Below are 23,055 nucleotides of genomic sequence, written 5' to 3' on the forward strand. Positions count from 1 at the left end.
CTTTCTTCAGCCGGAGGAAGGGGGTTATTGAATTTTCCCTGTTTATTGCAACTTCGCTGCTTGCAAGATGTCGGGGGACCCTTGTGCCGAAGCAAAAATCGTTTCTCTGGTCTGACCGGGGATGGCGGGGGGGGGGTCTGCGGTGCCCGGGGGTCACCCGGCACTGGGGTGGCAGCAGCGCTGGGGTCCCCCCTCTGCCTGGGTGAGACCTCCCACCCCTGGCCGTGATGGAGAACCCTCTCCCCTCCCACCTTTGGTCCAGAGGGGCGGCAAGGCCCAAGTCCCCTCCCGTGTAAATCCAAAAGGAGGGGACAACCCGATTTACCGCGGCGCAGGGATGCTCAGAGCGAGCGAGGCGAAAGGATGCTGAGGGGCTGGTCCAGCAGTGTAGCTGTGCAGCGCATCCCGCTCCGCTCCTGGCCCCAAGAAGTTTGGGCCACAGTAGGTACGGGGTGTTTCCAGCCGGCATGATCTCCAGCTGGGATTTCTGCTATGGAAAAAATCCCACAACAGGCTCTCCCGGCATCCCGGGAGATGCTTCCCACCGGGTTTTATTGCCTGGGGTAGTAGCATCAGGCGCAGGGGGGTGCTCGGTGAAGGGGATCGCATCCAGCTCTGACTGTGAGTAACGGGACGGAGTGGTGTCCCCATCTAAAACGTGCTCCGCTGGGTTGTTCTGCCTGTGGTGCTCCAGGAAGGGGGGTCTTGGGGCCCACCTCGGCGTGGTGCGGGGGGGACACCCCAGCCTGGCCCCATCCAGGCCTCCGCACAGCCTCGGGGCCGTGGCTGCGCCGCGCTGTGCCACCAGTCCCTGCAGCGACCAGATGCATTTTAGGCTCTAGGATTGTGCTTGCTAGGGTCTTGGGGGCACCACATTTACCACCCACCTCAGGGTCCCCCCAGCATCCAACCCCTCCTGACACTCGGGGAGATGCTGGAAAACCTCTCTCTCCTGCAAAGGCCACGTCTGCCAGGGAGACCAGAGCAATCACTGTCTTTGATCTTTTCCTGCTTCTCTTGCCTCAACCTGCTGCCTTAGAGAAGACGTTTGGGTTTTTCCCCCCCCCCGGCCGGCTGGGTGGTCTGCGGGGGGCAGGTGCGGAGGCAGCCTGGCATCTAGCGACTGGCGCTGGTAATACAGAGCAGCCTCCCCGCCAGCGCTGCCCTGAGCGGCTCCCCAGCGCCTGGGCTGGCCCCAGAGGGATGAACCATGTTTTGGGTGGCTCTGGTAGAGTCGCTGGAGGATGCCAGGTGTTTCGGGAGTTTATTTTGGGATGCATTTGGTGCGGATCCTCTTGGGCAGCTGCTGGGGCCTCTCCAGTGGCTCTCAGAGCTGCTGTGCCATGATCCCTTGGAGAAGCAAATCCAAAATGCTCACCTTAAAAGCTGGGTCATATCCCATCCTTTCTGTGAAAAGACTGCAGGATTGTGCCTCTGCCCCAGCCCCAGGCAGCAGAGATGCTGAAAAAGGGCATAAACCTGGATAAGTGTGTGCTGCCTGCGGAGAGCAAGGGCCTCCCGAGGCAGCCAGGATCTTCCCCAGCAGCCACCCTCCGTGAGTGGTTTTCACCCATTAATTTCTCTAATTGCTTTTGGGAATCGCAGCAGTGTTTGGCATTGGCAGCATCCCAGTGAGGTGCTGAACTGGGCTGGGGTCAGTGCTATGCCTCGGGGGTGGCTCACATGGATCCCCCTGATCGCTTCTCACCACCCTAAATCCAAACTCCTGCCCAGTGGGTCAAGGGATCCTGCTCCCCTCGGGGAAAGCATCTTTCCACTTGGAAAAAACACAAGAGTCGCAGTGATACGGTGGGGTAGCAAAGGCTCAGGGCCACCCACAGGCCATCTGTCCCTTGCAATGTCACCGCTGTCCCTCCCAGGTCAGCCACCATGGGCTCGGTGGGAGCTGAGCGCTTCAAGGAGCTGAGCCCGGCGGGGACACCGGAGGGCAATGTGGTGATGAGCTTCAGCTTCGACAGTTATCAGCTGGAGGAGGACGAGCTGCAGCGGGGCAGCCAGGCCAAGGGCATCCTCACCTTCATGGAGCCAGGTAAGGGCAGGGACAGCCCCAGCCCACAGCCAGGACTGGGGTTCTCTGGTGGTTTCCCACCCATTTAGGAGCTTCCTGGGATGGGTTTAATAGCCACAAATGGCCTGAAATGCTATAAAACTGCCTAATGACTTTTTTCAACCTGTTTGTACCTGTATGAGCCACCACAGCATCCCGTGGCGGTGGGCTCTGTGGGTTGGCAAGGAGTTGAGGGTTTATGCCCTGGCTCTCCAGCCTGGCTCACCCCCAGCCTGCAGTTTCATCCTTCCCCCGTGCAGGGCTCAGGGATGCTCCTGGGATTATTCCCAGCCCTGTCCACCTCCACACCCCACCTCAACCCCTCCTGCACCTAGACTTTGGCTCTTACCCACACTGCCTGGCTCTCAGGTTATTTGACTGCAATTAAAACTCGTCAGCCCCCAAAGCACAGGTGTTTTCCCACCTCCTGGGTCTCTCACTGAAATGACTTTAATTAGGGAAGGAGCTTACCGGGGCTGAGTCCGTTTATTTGTGAGTTCTGTGGGACACAGGGCTGCTTGCTGTGGTGTGACCCCCCCCTCATTTGTCATAAAGGATGTGGAAGGACCATTCATCACCCTAAAAGATCTGCTCCAGGTCCTGTTGGTGCAGCAGTGCCACTGTCATAGCTTTTTCTCTTTCTTTCCCCTTTTGGGTCAGTTTCTGATGATCCTGAGCCCCAGGATCGGTACCATGGGATTTACTTTGCCATGCTGCTGGCCGGGGTGGGATTCCTCCTGCCATACAACAGCTTTATCACAGATGTGGACTACCTGCACCATAAATACCCTGGTAGGTCTCCAGCAGCTGCACCACCTCCCAGCCACCCCAAATCCACTTCCAGGGGAGCCAGACCCCTGGCCCCCCCTCCCAACCCCATCACCTGCCTCTCTTCAGGGACCTCCATCGTCTTTGACATGAGCCTCACCTACATCCTGGTGGCCTTAGTGGCCGTCATCCTCAACAACGCACTGGTGGAGCTGCTGAGCCTGCACACCCGGATCTCTGTGGGTGAGTGGGGGGGGTCCCTGCACCCCTCGGCAGTGCCGGCCCCATGCTGTCCCCCCACCACCACCTGCTTCTTGTCTCCCTCCCACAGGCTATCTCTTCGCCCTGGGGCCCCTGCTCTTCGTCAGTATCTGCGATGTCTGGCTGGAGCTCTTCACCCGCAGGCAAGCCTACGCCATCAACCTGGTCGCTGTCGGGGTGGTGGCCTTTGGCTGCACAGGTATGCGGGAAAGCAGCTGGTGCGGGGGAAGCACGGCCCTTCAGGTGGGGTGAGAGGGGGGGAAACAGCCCTGTTTTCAAGAGCCGTGGTCTCCTGGGACAACCTCTTGCTCTGATGGCTATAAACTGCCCCTCGCGTCCCTGCTCCATCCCCTCCACCTCTGTCCAGCCACTGTGGGACTGGCCAGGGGCACCAGCACCAAACCGGGCATTGGTCCCCAACAGCACTGATCTGGGCCACCATGGTGGCTTCCCAAGCCCCTGCACTGGTGGCTACTCTTGATGGGAACAGCTGTGGTGGGGCACCCAGGGAGAGCAAAATACCCCCCCACTTTTGGGGCAAGGAGGCTTAGGGCACTGCGGCGGCTGTTTGGGAAGGATGCAGCTCCCAGATGGCACAGCATATGGGCTCCCACCGGGGTTTCTTCCCCCTGCCTGGTGTTTTGGCTGCAGCAATAATCCCTCCTTCTCCCCTTGGCGCATCTCTCCTGAAGTGCAGCAATCCAGCTTCTACGGCTACACAGGTCTGCTGCCCAAGCGCTACACGCAGGGAGTGATGACGGGCGAGAGTAAGTACCTGCATCTGCTGCCCGCGGCCACGTCCAACTGCGTGGTCTGGCTCGGTGGGACCCTCCTGCCCCTTCTCCTGGGGCCCTAGTGAGTCAACCCTGGGGCCCTGCTGTCCTCAGCACAGCCCACCAGGTTGCCAGCAGGACACCCCAAGGTGCTCCCCAGCAAACCAGGGTGTTTAATGGTTTCTAAATCACTGCCATGCCAAGCTGGGGGTGGGGATGTCTGCCAGGAGCTGGCTTCAGCACCCCAAAATCACTGCTGGTAGCTCCTACGCAGCTGGAGGCACCACATCCACATGGTGGGGGGGCTGATGGGGGTCCCTGAGTGACGAGGCTCAGCGGGACCCGGTGCCGATAGCTCTCCCATGCCACCAGGCACTGCTGGGGTCATCATCTCGCTCAGCCGTATCTTCACCAAGCTGCTGCTGTCAGATGAGAAGGAAAACACGGTCATCTTCTTTTTCATCTCCATCGGCATGGAGCTGACATGCTTCATCCTCCACCTCCTGGTGAAGCGCACCCGCTTCGTCCGCTACTACACAGCCTGCTCCCGCAAGGGCCTCCCCGAGAGCCGGGGGGCCAGCGACCGTGGGACGGGCTACCGCGTCCACCACGATGTCACCGCTGAGGATGTCCGATTTGTAAGTCAAGCACGAGTCCCCTCTGGCCCCTGGGGTCCCTCTTGCCACTGGAGCTCAGCACTGGTGTCCTCTCTCCCCCCACCCAGGAGAACCGGCAGCGGGGACAGCCAAGCTCCCCCCGGGACAGCCCAGGCCCCGAAGCTGAGCTGTCTGGAAGCGGCACATACATGCGCTTTGATGTCCCTCGGCCCAAAATCAAGAAGAGTTGGCCCAGCTTCAGAGGTGGGTGGTAGGCTCAGGGGGCAAGCCACACCAACAGGGTGGTTTTGCAGCATTTTGCAAGGCAGAATGAGCAATTGGTGGCCCAGGGCTTTGGGGAAGGGTCAGCCCTTTCTCAGTGTGCCCAGAAACATGGAGTAATCTTGTCTTTGAAAGCCACCCTCAGGGTGCTGGCAAGGCAAGGCTCTGCAAGGGGAGGGCTGCAGGTTTTGGCTGAGCTGTGCTACCCATCCCTGCCAGACATGCTGCTCCACCGCTACGTCGTGTCCCGGCTCATCTGGGCCTACATGCTCTCCATCGCCATGACCTACTTCATCACTCTGTGCCTCTTTCCTGGGCTGGAGTCGGAGATCCACAACTGCACACTGGGGGAATGGCTCCCCATCCTCATCATGGCCATCTTCAACCTCTCCGACTTCGTCGGCAAGGTAGGAGAGAGGCGAGCACCAGCGCAGTGGGGGCCTGCCTCCTTTTTGTTTTCTCTTTCAAAGCCACTTGGCTCCACTGAGGGTCATCTTCACCCCATGGGTATCTAAGCAGCGTGAGGTTGCTCACCAGCATGGCTGAGGTTGGGGTCCTGCAGCAGTTGGTCTTTCCACCATCTTGTCTCCTCCATTTTGGGCACCATGTTTCCCTCCCCAGCCCCCTTGCCATCCCCAGCATGGTCTCTGCCCCTCACTGCAGATCCTGGCTGCCTTGCCCTACGACTGGAGAGGAACACACCTCCTCATCTACTCCTGCCTCCGTGTGGTCTTCATCCCCCTCTTCATCATGTGTGTCTACCCCAATGGGAGACCAACCTTCAGCCACCCCGCCTGGCCCTGCATCTTCTCCCTCCTCATGGGCATCACCAATGGCTACTTCGGCAGCGTCCCCATGATCCTGGCCGCTGGCAAAGTGAGCCCTGAGCAGCGGGAGCTGGCAGGTAGGACCAAGCCCTCCTGGGAATCCCATGTGGGGTGGTGGCCAGAGTGTCCTGACACCCCATGTCCCTTCCCACAGGGAACACCATGACCGTGTCCTACATGACAGGCTTGACGTTGGGCTCTGCCGTGGCGTATTTTGCCTACAGCCTCACCAGTACATCCCACAGTACCTGTTTCTACACCGAAACCTCCAACGGCTCCTTTACGTCAGGGTACTGAGCCCCAGGGCGGGGCGATGGGGACAAGATGGGACCTGCATCCCACCGTGGTCCCCACCGCCCTGCGTGGCCCATGTCTCTCCTCGGGGAGGGAGCCTGGAGGCAGAAACCTAACCCAGGGCAGACAGGGACCAGCATTCTGTTGGCACGGGGCCGTCACATCCCAAAACGGCCTGTGCTGCCCAGCCAGGCACCGTGCAGGGCCCCTTCTTGGGGTGACATTCCCCCATGCTGGGGGACAGTCCTGTTGCTCTTGGGAGGGCTCCCCATCAGAAATGTGCAGCTCTCTAGTGGAGGCAGGGAAGGGGAGTCTTCTGTTTGAGCCAAGCCATTGCCAGGAGGAAGAAAATACTGCCAAAGCCCAAAGAGAACAGGACCAGCACTGGGGAGGAGGGTGATGGAGGGCTGGTGCGGAAGAGGAGCAAGAGGAAGGAAACACTCCTCCAGTCCCTGGTGGCTCTGAGAAGGTGGGTCTCACTTTCACTGATGGTGCTGCAGGTTTTCACCAAGAACAGCTTGAAATCATGATCCCTCCCCAAATACGCCAATCGCTGTGTAAAAGACCCACTTCACTTCTGCTGGTTGGAAAAAATCCACTTTTTTTGGTGTCTTGTTTTTGCCTCCCCCCCAACTAATGGCGAGAGGTAGGGTCTTGCCTCCCCCCTCCCCATGCTGTTGGGACTGCCCCACTGGGGCTGAGAGGGGGTCTTGAGGACACAATACCACAGATGCCACCCACAGGCCACCACTGAGCTTCAAGATTTATTTCAAGGGACATAAATGAAGCTGACGCCACATTAAATATCTTTATCCTTGGCACTGCAGGCAGTCGGGTTCTGGTGATGGGCTGGGCTGGCAAACACATAGAGGGTGATGCCTGGTGCCTGCCCTGGGGGGTCTTGGGTTATTCCTTGTCCTGCTGCCCAGCTCCAGGGTCCCCTCTGCCACCTGGACTTGTCACCAGGACCCATCAAACCCCTTTGTGGGCAGCAAGTGGGAGAGGGAATGGGCTGAGCAGAGCAGAAACCATCTGGAGAAGGTGCTGAGGCCAGAGGCTGCTGCTTTTCGGGACACGATGCACCTCACTGGGCCAGGAGTCAGCAGGTGCCACCTCCCAAGGAAGCAAAGTCCAAGGGCTGGAGGCTTGGCTCCCACCCCCGAACGGCCCCACCAGCACTGGAGGGTCTCACCAGGCCAAGCCCACACCAAAAAGAGCAAATCCAGAGTTTCATCCTCAAGACATCATCCCTGCAGTGCTCGGGGTAGGGGAGCTGCCGTGAGTGTGGTCACAGGGGAAGGACTCACAGCTCCTGCCCCACAGAGCTCTGCGGGTCCCATTCTGCCCATCGGTGCCAGCCCGCAGGGGCACGGACAGACAGACGGACAGGGTCCCCCCGAAAAGCCCTGTGGTGCCAGGGTTGGGTCTTTCACCAGACAGGAGGTAGATGCTGAGTCAAAAAGCGATCGTTGTCACCAAAGGGAGAAAAACCCCACAGTCAGGACAAGCGAGACAAAGAAAGATGCTTCGTTGGGTTGCTTTTTTTCAATTATTTTTTTTTTTTTTATGAAAAAAGATCACACGGAGTTCTCCAACAAACAGAATGCCAAAAAAATTGTTTTAAACAAAACATAAACAAAACAAAACAAAAAAAAAAGACAAAAACCTGGCTCTCCTTTCCTCTCGATTGTCTGAAATATCCTTGTGTTCCATAGAAGGCAGTGGGTTTTAAGTGCTTTCTATTTAACATTAGCATAAAATTTCTCTCGCGCGCTCTCTCGCTCTTTAAAATATGCTCACACAATTTGCTTCTAGAAGTACAGTACACTTTGAGCGTGGGGGGTGTGCCTGTTCCCAGATCATTTACAATCACAATCCAACAGGAAATAAAAAATAATATTCTAAACGTCAGACTGTGTTCATTTCTGTTGTTGTTTTTTTTTTCTTTTTTTTATAATTTCATAATTTTTTTCACAGTTTTAAAAAGTTTATATTTATATATATATATTTATATTTATATTTATAATTAAAAAGTTGAATCCATTTAAAGACTTATAATACAGGAGGGCTAAAGAGTCTTTTGGTACATTAAAACTGTACAGGCTAGAACTGTCACTATCCGCCGCGCCGAGGCGCCGGGGGCCCGGGGTGGAGATGGTACGAGCTCAGCACCATGTGGTTCATTTAAAGTACAAGGGGTAACTCTGCAGGGGAGTCCCTCTCCCCTGACCCCAGCCTCTGGTCTCTAGTCCGCAGTCGGTACCAGGGCAGATAGTTTCCAATCTGCCCTTGTCTTAAGCGTCTCCGCACCGGAGCCTGGGCCGGGCCCCGCTCCATGTCCTAGCAATCTGTAGTGCGAGTCGGTAGTTGCAAAGATCAGTGCGTCTCTTGGGAGTTGTTTTTCTTTTTTTGTTTAAGTGCAAGGATGTTGCATCATTGTGTGGTTCTCCTCCGGTGTCCCCCCTGCCCCCGGGCCAGGTGGCGGAGATGCCACGGGTCCTGCGTGTGCCCCAGCGGGAGCGAGACAACGGGTCAGCTCCGCAGAGGAGGCGACGGGGCAGCTCTCCAGGGGCTGTGGGGAGGTTGAGCGGCTGGATGGAGTGAGCCGAAGGGTCCCCTCCCCAAGCACAAGGTGACAGTGGGACTCTGGCTGTGGAAACGCCGCAGGTGGGCACAGCCAGGCTTCATGCTCTGCCCCCACTGCCTTCAAACGACGGGCAAGGGCTTCCCAGCAGCTCCACGTCTCTGCTCAGGCATGGCATAGTGGGTAAAGCTGGGTGAGGGATGCTGAAATCCAAAGGCCTGTGGTCTTCTATGCTCCACGCACCGAGCAGCAGCTTTGCCCAGTTGTTTCCTGCCACCCTTCACTGCATGCTCCAAGACGAGTTCTTTGTTCGCCAAGTGTCACCCCCTGGCCACGCGCTTGCTCCCCCCAGCACCTTTCCAGGGCAGGAGGGACACAGAGTGACAGGGAAAGCGGGTTCAGACTGTTTGTCTGAGGCAGTGGGAAGGCAGCATCCCAGACTGGATGTTGGCTCATCTTCCACATGGCTCCTCCCAGCCCGGAGGAGCTCTTCCCCATCTCCGTGCTGGGGCCAGCTCTGCCCTGCCGTGCTCCACGCTGCCGGCCAGAAAAGGAACCACAAAAAGGCGCTGAGAGGATTGAGACGAGGCGCTGAGAGACTCATCTCCTTTCTCTTTCACCCTGTCCTTCCTAAAGCATCATGTGAAACTAAGCAGGAAAGGGAATATAAGGACGGAGAGGAGCGTACGCAGAAGGCTAGCGGGTGTCCTTCCATGTACAGGCGGCTTCTGAGTTACTGATGGGGGCAAATGACACAAAAGGGATCCCTCCTGCCGGGGGGTCCCGCTGGTGAAATGATCACGAGACCCATGTGCTTTCCTGGACCAAAAGGAGGAAGGGAGAAGTTGGTCAAGTGCCACCTTACTTAAAGCCACTTCCAGAAGAGCCGTGGGGTTCAAGCACCACCACCCCCCCCCACCGGCATCTTCCTCAAGTCCTGTAACTGCTTCCCCAACCCCTTTCTTCAGCCCTCTCCTTCCTCCGCGTGTCTCTCGCGCTCTCCTGTCTGTAGTGTGATACAGAAGTCATGAGCATTGAAAGAAACAATCATGTCGTCTGAACAGGCACGTCCTCAGGTTTGTCCCATCCCTTCCCAGGGGGTGGCACGTGTCCCCTGGGCAGTCAGCAGATGACAGGGACCCCGTCGGTGTTGAAGATCATGCCCGTAGTGGGCTCGTAGGTCCCTGCAAGGTAGTAGAGGTCCTCACTGTCTTGATATTTCTTCGTCTTTAGCATCTGCTCGTATTGATCCAGACCAACAACAAGACACTTGTGTGAGATGGTCTGGACATCGTTTTCATCCACGTGAGAGGACTGGTAGAGGGCTCGCTGTGTGACAGGAACGGAAGGAGGGAGATGGAAAGGAGCAGTTAGATCTCACAGCATTTACATCTTCCAATATGCAGGAAAAACATCCACCACAACCGGCCAGGGCTTGTGCTCACACTCCAGCAGAACTCCCCACTCATGCCCGCTGCCAGCCCAAGGGACAGACACTGGGAATCTGCACAGGCCCACAGGCAGCGTCGGCACCACCCGTCCAGCACACCAAACCCAAACCCTCGCTTTCACCCAGCTCCAACTGATGGGAACGCCGTGGCAGCTGAGCGCATGGGCAGCGGAATACAGAGGCCAGGAGTTTGCCATCCTCACTTCAAGGATGAAGATGCACAGGTGGGTGCTGGATACCAGCTCTCTGTTCCTCCTAACACCCAGCACCTGCAGCTGCTTTGGCCTACCCAGAAACACCCCTCCTAAGCCCTGGGTGCTGTGGCCTCAGCAGCTGATGCAAAAGGCAAGAGCCAGAGAAGCTCGAGGGGGCATTTCCCAGCAGCATTTGTTCCCCCAGCATCCCCTCCCAGCCCTCCCCCAACCTCACCAACCTCCATAAAGTCCTTCCTCTGGTTGGACGCCTGCAAAGCTGTGGACAGACTCCTGCCTGATTTCTGATCCCAGCGCTGTGTCCAAGAGGAAGAGAAAAGAGAAAACAGAAACGAAAAGGAGATGAATTAGTTGTTTTCCCACGGAATCACCTCCTGCCCACCACATGTGCTTTTACAACCTCAACCCCTGTCCACAGCCCCTCGTAATAAATACTGAGAGTCCACTGTAAACCACACTGCACACATGTGCCAAATTCAGTGTTTCTGAGCACCAGGCCAGTCATTCTTACACTGTAAAAACATTCAAATGACACCTTTTTCGGCCAACACAAAAGTCTTTACTTCCTAGTATGATATAACCCACATGTCTCCTGCTCAAGGGGTAAACACCAGGCTTGTCCACACCACAGGCAGCCCCCACAAGATGAAACAAAGAGGCCACTCCCATTACAGTACCGGTTACAAACTGGGTGATGGGTGTTTTCCTGATCCTTGGAAACAAAAGGGAACAAGCAGCTTTGCAGCCCTCTTGACAACGCAGACCAGCCTACCTTGCCTTCATTGAGTTTCTTCCCAGGGTTGGTTTCTTCTGGGTGATAAAACCATTTGACTCGAACCACCATGTTGTTCCCCCACGACTCCCACATGCTCTGGATCCGGCCGATGTAGGGCAGGTTGGGGCGGCCGGCTGAGAGGAAGACTGCACAGTCCCCGATGCGGATTATCTCCTTGCCCCGGACGATGGCCTTGTAGAAGAGCTTCCTGGCCTTCCCTTTCATTCCTCGTCTCTGCCAAGAGAGGATCGTGAAGGTGAGCAGCCAGGGATCACCCAGGTTTTCCCCACTCACCGCTGCTTGCCCAGTCACACATCCCACCCTTTGCTGTTGGCAGGGCCACAACCTCCCCAGGCATTCCCCCAGGAAACAGGGCAGAGGGACACCCCATGCAGGACGGCTCCCCCAGACACAGCCAAGGCCAACCCCACTCTCCCTGCAAACTGGAGACACACCACGCCAGCAGAGCTTCAACACCCTGGGAGAAGGGAAAGGAAAGGGCACAAGGCAAACGGCAGTGCCACGGAGCGGTGGGAGAGGCTCTCTTTACCTGCGTGGGTTTCCCAAACCACTTCCACAGCTGCCGTGCAGGGAGGAAAGCAGCGATCTTGGGCCTGTTCTCTACCGATGGCAGCCGCTGGCGCTTGGCCAGCTCCTTGGTGGTGGGCAGGTGGATGCCCTCACGCTTTTTGGGCCTGCTCTTGTTGCCGCTCTGCTGTGGTGCCGGCTGTTGCACCGGCTGCTGCACCGGCTGTTTCTGGCTCTGGGGGTGGGAGGACGTGCGGGATTTCCCTGCCTGTTTGGTTTGCTTGGGTGGGAGGGTTTGCTGCACCGAGGAACTTGGCTGGGCCTCAGCTACTTCGTCATCAGAGCTACAGGAGGAGTCTTCATCTGTAGTGGAGGAGGAAGAAGAGCTGGAGCTCGATGAAGAAGAGGTTGATGAGGCTGAGGAAGAGGAGGAAGAGGAGGAAGAAGAGGAGCTGCTGCTAGAAGAGGAGGAGGAGGAGGAGTTAGAGGAAGAGAGAGGGGAGGATGCTCTCGAGCTGGCCGAGCTGCTGTCCTGGGCTTCCCCTCGGTTCTTCTCAGCCTCCTCTTCTCCCTCTGACTCCGAGCTGCTGTCGCTCGAGTTGCTCTCAGACTCTTCCACAGCTGCTGGAGCCGCTGCCTTTTCTTCCTGGTCCTTTGAAGCAGTGAGGCTCTCTGCTGAGCCATCAAACTTTCCTCCAAAGCTGGCAGGGGAAGAGTCTCCCTCAGCTGCTTTGGCTCGGGAAGATTTCTGCTTGCCCTCCGCACCCACTGCAGGGGAATAGCCCAGCCCCAAGAGACTCTTGCCATCTCTGCGACTGGCCAGGTTCGAGTCCTCCAGCATCCTCATTGCCTCCTTCATCTTCTTTGTCTTTGGAGACATCACACCCTCATGGTCCAGCTTGATCAGGATTTCATTGTCATGCTTCCTCTGAGCCTTGACCATGGTGCCAAACTCCTGTGTCTCTTCTGTGGGCCGCCCTTTCTTGGCCTTGGCTTTCGATGCTGAAGAATCACTGGATCCAAAGGCTGCCAGTGTCCCCGGGAGGTCACTGTAGGGTTCCGCGCCGAGGATGCTGCCAAACACAGCAGGCTGGTAAGTGGGTTGCGGGGGGCTATGCAGTTTAGTGGAGATCTTCATTTTGCTGGCTTTTGACCGCTTTTCCTCTGTAGGGGCAGGGGAGCCTCCAGTCGGCAGCGGTTGCGATTTCCGCGACCCCTTCATGCTTGGCTTGCCCAAGCAGGCTGGCTTCTCTGGGACTGAAGAGGTAACAGGTGAAGACTCAACCTGATCCTTCTCTTCTGGCAAAGCAGCCTCCTCTGCAGAGGGGAGGAAACACAAAGGCATGAAGGTGTCCATCCAGATGGGCTTTATTAGCTCGGACACAGCCAGACACCAATGCTGACCGGTCTGTGGCCAAGAGTGGTTTGTTCCTGACTGCTCAGGTACCCCAAAGAGGCACAGACTCCTTGCTGAACAGCCTCACTAAGCAGCCAGGCCTGACGCCAGTGCCTGTGAGCAGCTGATGGGTAATGCCAAGAGACACTGCTTCAACTGCAGGGGAACCAAACTGCAGATCTGCATCTTTGGACCTTCTGATGACTGCTGAGATGCTCAGCTGAAAAAGGGACCCTGCTCTGCAGCCTCGACTGAAACAAGGAGGCTCTCACAGCACAGGTTAGCTTCTGAGCCAGCCTCCTGCAAACTGTAGCCACAGCAGAGTAAACTGATGCATGGATGCTCTGCACACAAGCACTGCATCCATTTCCCTCCAAATCCTGACCAGGGCAACAGCTCTAATTCAAGGAGAGTGATGGGAAACTGTGCAAGGACTCTCCCAACTCCAGGTCTGGCAGTGGCGACAACCTACCAGGTTTTGCCTTGACGTTTGGCTTTCTCCCTCGCCCTTTGCCCTTCGACACGGGCTCCTCTGACCCTAGGGTAGCTCCCTCTTTTCCTTCTCCAGTGTCTTTGCTGGATTTACGGCTACGGCGCTTGGTGCTGGGCACCAAAAGGGCCGGGGAAGGCTCAGCACCTGTAACAGGTCAAAGAAATGGTCAAATGCAGTCAAGTAACACATAAAACAAAGATCTGATACAGGGAATGTATCCCTACCAGTTCTGCCATAAGCACCAGGCCTTCTTCCCTATGGGTTATATCCCACCCCAGCTCTGCATGTCCATAATTGATAGTGCAATCTTTGTGAATGAAGATCTGTGAACTTGTCCCAAATTCTCAGATGCAGGCCACTAGAAAATCCCTAAATTTCATAGTGGGAAGTGTCATGCAAAAAACTCAACAGCAAGACTCACACTGGATCTTGTAGTCAGGTGGGAGAAGCCGAATATGAGATAGGGGGATACGTCCTGTGTCCCCATCATCAAACTCTACTGTGATGAGATCACCATCTTCCTCCAGATCCAGGGCTCCTGCGGGTTGGGGGAGCAGAAGATGGGATTAGGGACCAACATCAGACTACAAACCCCTTGTCAGGTAAGTGAGGACATGGGGGAAAACAGGGATCCTGCACCAACTCCAAAGCATCCCATCCCCCCTCCTAGGCTGCGCAGGGAGCGCACAGAAGGCTAGCTCTGCAATGGAAAGTCCCTGATAATACTAAACCAGCCCACCCACTGTAAAATTTCCCAGTCAGCAGCAGTGCTCCAGAACATAACAACCATTCCAGTTTGAGTTCCCAAATCTTTCCCCCATTTTTCTTTTATTCTTGCAGAAATTCACTTCTCTATTTGCACTGCTGTAATTTTTTTTTGGTTTTTGACCTACATTTTGTAATTACTTTCAGCAATCACAGGCTACTGCTTTTCACCTTCTCTCCAAGAGAAATTAGCTGTGTTCCCACCTTCTCTTCCTGCACCAGCATCACTGGTCTGTAACTCATAATTCTTCCCTTACACATGTGTAGTGTGACCAAGAGCTGAAAAGCAAGACCGGCCACAGAAGAATTGTCCAGGGCTCTTCACTGGCTTTTTAATGGGACCAGATGAGGGAGCTGATGTGTCAGTGGCAAAGCTATGAGTGTGCAGGAGATTTAGAAACCTCCACAACCTCAAAAATCTTTGGTGCCTGGAGTTAATTCTGACTTTTTGAAGTGTGTGGAATTTCCCTGATTATTTTAAGCTCCTGAATTGCTCAGACCTCTTCCTATGAGAGCACATCTCCTGCACCAACAGGATGTTACTAAACCATCATCAGTTGGACATGATCTGGAGGAGAAGAATGGGCCAGGCTCAGACCTCCAGGACACTCATAGGAGATTTAGGGCTTCCCCAGCCAAGCCTGACATCTGTCAGGACACACTGAGATGCCCCTGGCTCACAGCACAGAGCAGCCAGGGTGGCCTTACCTCGGACAACTGTCCCTGGGTAGAGGCAGCGGTACTGCTGGCTCCAGTAGGCTGCAATCCTTGTGCCTTCGGGCAGGAATCGCACTGAAGGTGGTTTCACATCAATGATCTGCTCAGGACAAGAAGAAATCAATTACTGACATTCTTGGCACCAGCACAGACCATCCCACCATACTTGGCATGTAGCAAAGCAGCTCTGAAGAAGGCGAGTGACAGTTTTCCTACTGGGAAATGGCTTTCTGTCTGCTCACAGGGCAGCATGATGGACTATCCCTGCTGGCATACAGGCCCTAGTGCCCACTGCCAGTGAAGGAGCTCAGCCACAGGGCAGCGACCTGCACCAAGAGAAGATCTGCCCAGACTGGCCACAGAGGCAGGACCCCAGCTGGGGGAGGAGGCTCCCAGCTAGCCTCCTCCACCCCAAAACAGGGCTCAGGCACCAAGGATAGGCACCTTTTTCCCTCACATACCGCTTCCTGCAAGAGCTGCTCCAGGCAGTAAATGTGGGGACGGTTTCCCCTCTCACCTTCCACCACCACCCGGTATCTGAAACACAAAGGCCTGGTCAGACACAACACATGGAAGACATCACCCCATCAGCTAACACCTCCCTCTGAGCCCTACCACCAGTGTATTTTAGAGCATGTAATGAGAAGTAATTGGATTTTCTTCAGTGCTGATAAACCAGAGTGAACTCTCCTTCCCTCCCTGTCAGACTCTGTCAGTCTCTTCCCATCCAGCTCTACACAATCCCCAAATCGATCCCTGCATCAGCTACGTCCCCGTTCACCGTCAGAGTCCGGGTGGATACAGTAACTCCCCAACTCACATGTCTGGTGAATGCACTGTCTTAACATGGCCGGCATAGAGCAGCTTGTCATCCATGGGGATGAGGACACGCAAACCATCTTTCAGCTCATCCTTGTCAATTATGCAGGAGCGTGGAGCTGTGAGGTGTTGGAGCAAGATGGGGATTAGAGAGCACCATACATGAAAAAGGAACAGCAAAGGGAGAACAAAACCTCTTACTCCCAGCATCACCCTCTCCTAGTAAAAGGCCAGTAAGCCCTTTGCAGAAAGGGCTCTCTCCCTCTCTGGCTAGCTCCTGGCAGAGGAAAATTTTGCCCTCTTGGTACTAAAAAAACCTGTCTCCTCTTGCTAATAGTAATATACCAGTAAATGAAAAGAGGGCAGCTCAGAGACTGGTCTTCATCTAGATGTCACAGTGGGCCACTCTGATAAGGCTTGGTTTTGGCAAGCCAAATTGACTGGAAAAGTGGTATCTCCACCACAAGGACTCATGGATTTGGATGAGGAATGTGTGAAAGCAACACAGTCCTCCTCTGAGTCTCCCTGGGAAACTTGGCAGCCCCGGCCCCTCCTGCCCTCACCTGGTGTGGGTGGTCGCTCGACCAGCATGCTCAGTGGGATGTTCTCATCCTCTGAGAAGCTGCTGTCTTGGTTGGGCTCAAAATCCTCCTCTGCTGCCATGCTCTCCATGAGCTTGCTGACAGCTCCTCCCTTCCCCCGGTTCTGCACGAGAGCAAGCAGCACGTCAGCTGGATGACAACAGGCAACAGTCTGATCCCATCTCACTTTCCTCCAGCAACAAATAACCTGAGGATATTGAGACAAACTTGTCTCTATCCTCAGCAATGTTAATCACACAGAGAGTTAAGTGGGTGTACCCTAACTTGCTTTTTTTGGTTGAACAAAGACCTTTGTTTTATTTCGTTTATCCCCAAGCATCATTGACAGATGATCAAAAGCTATTTCACACATCCCAGCTAAATCTCACTCCTGGAGGTTAGGAGCTCTGTGGAGCAGACAGCTGTAGCTTTGCTCTGCATTCACCATCTCTCTGCACAGGGTTCCTGAGGCCCTGTCTTCATTAAACAGGCAGTGGGCACTGCTCCTATTTCTTCTCAAAGCCCCATGATCTGTTTCTTGCTCTTACACACAGACCATAATAAGCATTACCCTCAGAATCACCTGAGGATGCAGTAATGTGTATTATGAGAGAAGAAGGGCTACAGCAATGGAGCAGAAACCAGTTGTGATCTGGCTCACTCAGTGCTGAGCAAGGCAACTCCATCACCACCTCCTTGGTCCTTGCTATCCATGAAGGCTCTCCCTCCACCCCGTGGTAGCCTTAGAGAAAATCCTGCCTGTTCATTAATTTGAGGGATGAAGGTAAATAAATGCCAGATGGTAGCAGCAGGTGCTACCTGTAGTCTTCCTTAGATTTTAGGCTTCTCAAACAATATTTTGTCTGTAACACATCCAGCAAAACTTGTATGTCTGTTTTTCCCTCCCTCACATTTCAACAGTCCAGGAAAAGAGCAGGGATCTGCCAGCCACCCTCCAGTTCACCCAGACTAGAACCATTCCCTCACCTCTTTTTTCACCTCCTTGGCTTTCACCTTGGCTTTGCTCTTCTTAGTGGAGCTCAAGGCATTTGCCAGGCTGACACGAACATCAGATGGGGAGCTAGGGATGCCAGGAGGAGACATGGACGAGGAGGAAGAGCAGCAGGGTGTTTCTTTACCCTTTTTCCGCTGCTAAAAATAAAAAACACTGCCATCCATAAAGAGAAGACTGGTACAGATCTAGGCCCAGGTAGAGGGGAAAGGTGAAGCAAAGCAGGCTGTGCACAGGTAGGATGACTTTCAGCCAGCAGTTAGTTCACTGACTGCACCATGCCCTACATCTTCCAGCCCTTCTTTCAGGCTTCATGCATTTCGGCAAGAGCTTTTCATTACCCTGGAGAGCAATTCCTGCTCATCAAACCTTCCCCCAAAGAGCTCCAAAGATTCCAGCTGGCCTCATGTCACAACTAACTTGTCTAACTCTCCTCACAAACAGTGCTTGTCTATAACACTGCCACAAACTGAACTGGAGGCGGAGGGAGCCGAGCTTTCAGCCAAGATGAAGAGCCAGCAACCCAGAGACCACTGCCATCAGCAGCCAGGGACCTCAGAAGACACCATATAGAACACGAACAGCCTTGAAGGCCAGTGTTGGGGCCATAGCTCAGCAAGTGGAGAGGTTTCACAGATGTTTTAATGCAGGATTGTCCACCCTGGCCAATCCAAGCAAAGATGGATTTGGGACATGGAGGGTGACACAAGTAGCGTGCCCTGTTCAAACACAACAGGCTTTTATTCCCAGCAAGTCAGACCCAAGTCTGACAGCTCCTCCGGGTGCATGTGGGGCTGACAGGGGTGACAAGGGGCAGCCAAACAGCACGGGACAACTGCTGAGACAGGACTCAACTCTACTCTGCCACAGTGGACTTAAACGGCCCTCCCCTCATCCACAGCTCCCAAGGGTCCCACACCAATTCTGCCCATGCATTCCTCACCTTGCTTAGCTCCTTCCTCTCCTTCCCCTTGCTGCCCTCCTTTTTGGGGCTCAGGGGTGCCCCCTTGCCACAGCGCCCAGGCTTGGAGACAGGAGTGGAGCTGGCAGGCGCCGCAGGAGTCAGCATAGCCGAGGACGTGGTGGCGTCGTGGAGGAAGATCCGCTCACTCCGGCGCCGGTTCCACAGGTCATCATCACTGGCTTCCAGCCCAAACTCAAAGCTCAAGTCCTTGGGGGACTTGAATTTCTTCAGTTTGCGGCCTTTCTCAGACCCAAGCTTGGCCTTGTCAGCGCTCCCAGACCCAGAGTCAAGGCTGCCAGGGGCCTGGCTTGGCGGGATGCTGCTTGTCTCCAGTGGCCCCTTCTTTCCCCTCAGCAGCCCTGAAGGTGACTTCTTCCTGATCTTGATCTCACTCTCCGAGTCTGTGTATTCAAACTCTGTCCCTAGATGCAAAGAATTTAACCATCAGTCAAAGCCCTAGCTGAGCCAAGAGGGGCCACATCCCCCTGGAAGCTTTTGGCCTCCATGGGAGATGCTGTGCCTGTTCAACAGAGCCCTTCCTTATTCCCCTTTCCAATCCCCACATCCCGCAGATCTGTATTTCCACCTCATAAAACAAAGATTTCCCTGAAAAAGTTTCCCCTGTCCCAAACCAGAGCCCACCCATCCAGGTAGTGTGGTTCAATATGTTCTCTGCCTCCATTTTCTCCCTTCTCCCACAACCAAACCCTGCAGAGGAGTTCTTAAATTGAAGGGGATTTGCTCAGCTGAAGCCAAGCACGAACCCCACAAGCTGAGCCTTCCTCCCCTCCCACTGAGTCCTCTCCAGTTTCACCTTTGTTTCAGGAGAACAATGTCTTTAACAAAATTAATAAACTCATATTTTAAGTTTGTTTTTTCCCACTGGCCAACAGACACCACATATCTTTTTATTGGCTCAGGTAATCATCTTGAAGTTAAGAGAGGTAAATGATCTTTTGTCTGTGGCAAATGGAATTCCCCTCACATTGGTCTGTGCTCAGCCTCACGGGCACAGTAGTACCCAGAGGCCTGAAATATTGTAGTAATGCCAAGATGTTCACCACCTTCATTGTGTTCCCCAGAGTGTGATACAGGAGAGCTAGATCATACATTTCTAGGAGCAGAAGGGAAACTGAGGCAGGACCTACACACCCAGCAACATGGGCAGGAGGTAGGCAAATACTGTGGCCACAAACAGCCAGGAAGAAATTTGCCCAAGGTCATGCAGTAAGTCTATGCTGGAACAACAGACTGAGCCCAGATTTTCTAAACCCATTTATTTCTCAGGGTGGCACAGCACTCCTGAAGATGTGTACAAAATCAGCAGGACCTGGTTTTCCCTCTCCAGAGAGCATCAGCCAAAGGTCTGTCGTACCCTCTTTCACCCTGCTGCAGACCTGCCCTCTCTGCACACTCTGCAAGGTCTGAAATCAGGCCTCGCTTCATGCCTGGGAGGTAGGCAGAGCAGAAAGTCTTCTCAAGCCCAACAGTGAATGGCTCCTGCTGTGATAACTACTGCCTGTAGGAGACCCTTGAGAAAGGACACAAGGGACCAAACAACATTCACGTGGGAAAATGAAAACCTATGAGGCACAAGCACAGAGAGCATCTTTTTCAGTCCTTCTCTCTCAAATACACTTACTTTCCTGGATAAACGCAGTCTGCAGGAACCTGCTCTCATCTTCTACCCAAACTTCTTCCCCTGAGACAACCCCAGCACAGACAGGAAAAGAGCAAGCCTGTCAAAACCAAAGCTGGCAAGGCTCAAAATGAAAAACCCACTGGAAATTACAACACTCCTTCTCTCATTGCCACACGAGGCAATTTCTAGATGCTTCCAGTTTCAAGGAGGGCAGGTTACAAGACAATAAATTCTTAACAGAGGCTGTTGAAACAAGTTGGCAAAAGCCTAATATAGCCTGGAAACAGTGCTAAAACAAGCCAGGCTCCCAAGGAAGACATCATTTTCTATTCTGAAGCATGCTATAAATTCCATTATCACTTAATAAATATTAATAGAGAATTTATAAATGGAGCCCACATAGATCTGTCTGACCAGGAACGATGTCACCAATGGGCACTTGTGCAGCAGGGCACGGGGAGTAGAAGAAATTAAACTCCCAGTTATGTGTAACACACTGAAACTGAGACAGAGATGGGGACAGCAACACAGGGTCTGGCACTGCAAACACATGAGGAAGAAATGCTTGTTTCAAGTCTTGTTGGCCAGTTTCTATGAGGAAGCTGATGGGATGGGCTGATTGAAGGGGTTTTTTTGTCTGCTCAGGTGTCTCTGCTTCTCTGGGGTATTTAAGATCAGCTGCATTTAGCACATGCTTCCTTCCCTAAAATGAAACAGCACTTCACTGTCCTCAGCACTCTGTCCAAGGGGACACAGTATCCTACTGCCTGCCTCTGCAGCATGGCTGTTAAGGATTCATCAGGTAGGAAAAGAGGAAACTTTGAGAAAGCCACAGGCACCTGCCCCCAGGGAAGCCATGGCTGCCGCTGCCAAGCCTGCCATACCTGTGACTGGTTCTTGTTTTCCTGCCAGGCAATTCCCCCTGCCTTCAGCATCAGAACCGAGCAGCCAAAAGCAAAGAAAGAGCAAGACAGTGTCTGGGTAACAACGTGCTCTCTCACAGAACAGCTGGAGAACCTCCTGAATCTTCCACCTTGTCCCCATAGTACCGACTTTAACCATGCAACTCACCCATCAGGCTCTGCCGCTCCTCCTTCTTCTTCGCCTTCTGCTTGGCCTCCAGCTGGATGATGGAAAGCGGAGGGGGAACGATGGGGCTGGGCATTGCACTGGCAGCAAACCTCGCTAGAAGGCCCAGGCCACTCTCGTCAAGGGCAGGCGATGAAAGCCTGTCGGTGCCATCTGTCCCATAGTCCTCTGCTTCCTCCTCTTCCTCTTCGTCCTCCTCTTCGTCCTCCTCTGAGCTAGAATCTAGCACGCAGAAAAGAGGGAGCCCATTACAAATCTCATGGAGTTGTGCATCAGCCACATTTCCACCCCGAACTGGTAATTCTGCTGCTCTGTGCTCACCTAAGTAGCACTGAGCCACCCATGAGCTGAGCCAGAAGATGTTGGCCACAAACACACACGTGTCTTTGCAGCCACAGAGCCGGTATCACCCTGCCTACCAGCACCCTTGAAGGACAGAGCAATACAGGGTGTGGCAGAGAGGACCCCTTCAAGGTGAGGGAGGGAAGAGCAGGGTGTTGGCAGAGATTTGAAAAGGATACCACGCACCCTTTCCCTGCAGCTTTCAGGAGGAATTAAAAAGTTTAATTCCTTTGAAAATCCCAACCTTGGAGCTGTGGGATTCCCCTCCCGCCCACCACCTCATCCTCCATAACAAAATCCATTAGCGTAACCAGAATCAGAGATCAGCATGGAAGGGGAATACCAGAGATCAGCCTGCACCATGGCAGGAGGCAAGGAGGACACAGAGAGGAGAAGGGGCAGGAGGCAAAAATGCAAAGGAGGGGAGGGAAATAATAATCTGAAAGCAATGGATTTGGAATGCATAAGGGGGGAAAGTGTAGGTAGTGTTGGAGACAAGAAGGAGTGTTTAAACGCTCTGCCTCAAAACTCTCCATGCCTTTCATTTCCCTCTCTACAGCCCAGGCTAGGGAAGCCCAGCTCAGCACAGGCAGGAAGAGCTGCCCACAGCTAAAATCTAATTCTGGCAAAGAATCAGCCTTGCTGCCTGCCTCGGCTGACACCTGCAGAGAGCAGTGGGCTGGGGTTTTCCTTTATACTGTATATGCAGCAGGTATTTAGGGGGTAGATGCTCTGAGAGTGGCACCTCTCCCTTCCTACAGCACTTCCCAAGAGTCTGTCATCAGCTTAAAGGCAGTTAATTTTAACAGCATCTCATCCAGTTAGTGCTGGTGAGCAAGAGTCACTATACAAATGCACATATACCACACACATACACATATACACACATATATGAGCACATATACCTATAAATACATATATATTTAATAGCAAGAAGTGGGTCTGGAAAAGATATTGCATTTCTCTTGAAATTGAGGGCTTAAGTAGGATCATCAAAGTTGCTGGAAAATTTCTACCGCTAGCAGGAGCCCTGCTCTCCCCGCCAGCCTTTATCCCTGCATCTGAAAGCCAGCCAAATGAGAAACCAGATCCCTTCAAAATGAGCTGGAATGAACATGAAAATCCTTTTCTTTTCACGTATTCCCTCTAGGGTAGATAAAAACGTCCTCAACACTTGGTTGTTCAAAAAAAAAACACCCAACAATAACACAAGTGGGCTTTTTCCACTTTGGATTATTTTTCCTTGACATTAGAAATAACAGGAATATCAGAAAACAGTGTTCTCATCCTTGCATTTAATCAACTGAAGTAATGGCCAGCTATTTTTTTTTCTAAATAAGAGCTTATCTCTGTACCATATATCAGATAGTCACAGAATACTAATTTTTAACTGTATAAAAATGCCATCCCCAATTCAGTTGCTCAGGCTGGTTCCTCGTGATATAAAAATGCTACTAAACCTACAGTCCTGCAGTAAATAACAAGAAATCCACAGTCCTTCTCACTCCTCGTATAAAAAACACATGCAAAAAAAAAACCTGCAGCAAATTAGGGTCAGACTCCTTCCTCTGCCAGAAAAGGGGGCACAACTACTGTTTTTCTACCATGTTTTGGCCAAAAGAAAACAAATCCAGATGAACTCAGCGATTCCAAAGATGTGGAAACCACCTGCCTGAAAAGCAGCAAAACTGCCTGAGTTCAATGACACACCACTGGGTATTAAGACCCCTCCCTCCACACATCCCGTTTGGCTCTGAAATTCAGCAATTCTCAGCAAAACTAAAAAAAAAAAAAAAAAAAAAAAAAAAAAAAAAAAA

General features: G+C 53.5%; 2 protein-coding genes across 4 annotated transcripts in view; one reads left to right on the top strand and one right to left on the bottom strand.

Annotated features, from left to right (window-relative positions):
* The first annotated feature begins 1,532 nt into the window (after positions 1–1,532).
* Positions 1,533–7,510, top strand: SLC29A4 (solute carrier family 29 member 4). Its single transcript, XM_026858775.1, has 10 exons — positions 1,533–2,050; positions 2,729–2,860; positions 2,966–3,079; positions 3,168–3,296; positions 3,790–3,864; positions 4,243–4,508; positions 4,595–4,730; positions 4,968–5,155; positions 5,412–5,652; positions 5,730–7,510. Exons 1-10 carry the CDS (start codon positions 1,891–1,893, stop codon positions 5,870–5,872), a joined length of 1,584 nt encoding a protein of 527 aa, XP_026714576.1. The 5' UTR covers positions 1,533–1,890; the 3' UTR covers positions 5,873–7,510.
* TNRC18 (trinucleotide repeat containing 18) overlaps positions 7,405–23,055 on the bottom strand; it is a 55,113-nt gene continuing 39,462 nt past the window's right edge. For all 3 annotated transcript variants that reach the window (XM_026858773.1, XM_026858774.1, XM_026858772.1), the window contains 13 exons: positions 20,879–21,118; positions 18,145–18,587; positions 17,177–17,341; positions 16,172–16,313; positions 15,610–15,727; positions 15,251–15,326; positions 14,781–14,889; positions 13,729–13,845; positions 13,287–13,451; positions 11,441–12,735; positions 10,888–11,124; positions 10,337–10,411; positions 7,405–9,782 (listed from right to left, as the gene is read on the bottom strand). In XM_026858773.1, coding sequence (XP_026714574.1) covers positions 9,576–9,782; positions 10,337–10,411; positions 10,888–11,124; positions 11,441–12,735; positions 13,287–13,451; positions 13,729–13,845; positions 14,781–14,889; positions 15,251–15,326; positions 15,610–15,727; positions 16,172–16,313; positions 17,177–17,341; positions 18,145–18,587; positions 20,879–21,118 — 3,389 coding nt within the window. In that variant the 3' untranslated portion in view covers positions 7,405–9,575. The remainder of the gene's footprint in view (positions 9,783–10,336; positions 10,412–10,887; positions 11,125–11,440; positions 12,736–13,286; positions 13,452–13,728; positions 13,846–14,780; positions 14,890–15,250; positions 15,327–15,609; positions 15,728–16,171; positions 16,314–17,176; positions 17,342–18,144; positions 18,588–20,878; positions 21,119–23,055) is intronic.

Source organism: Athene cunicularia (genome assembly GCF_003259725.1).
Source record: "Athene cunicularia isolate RWA chromosome 14 unlocalized genomic scaffold, athCun1 chr14_part1, whole genome shotgun sequence".
Classification (NCBI taxonomy): Eukaryota; Metazoa; Chordata; class Aves; order Strigiformes; family Strigidae; genus Athene; species Athene cunicularia.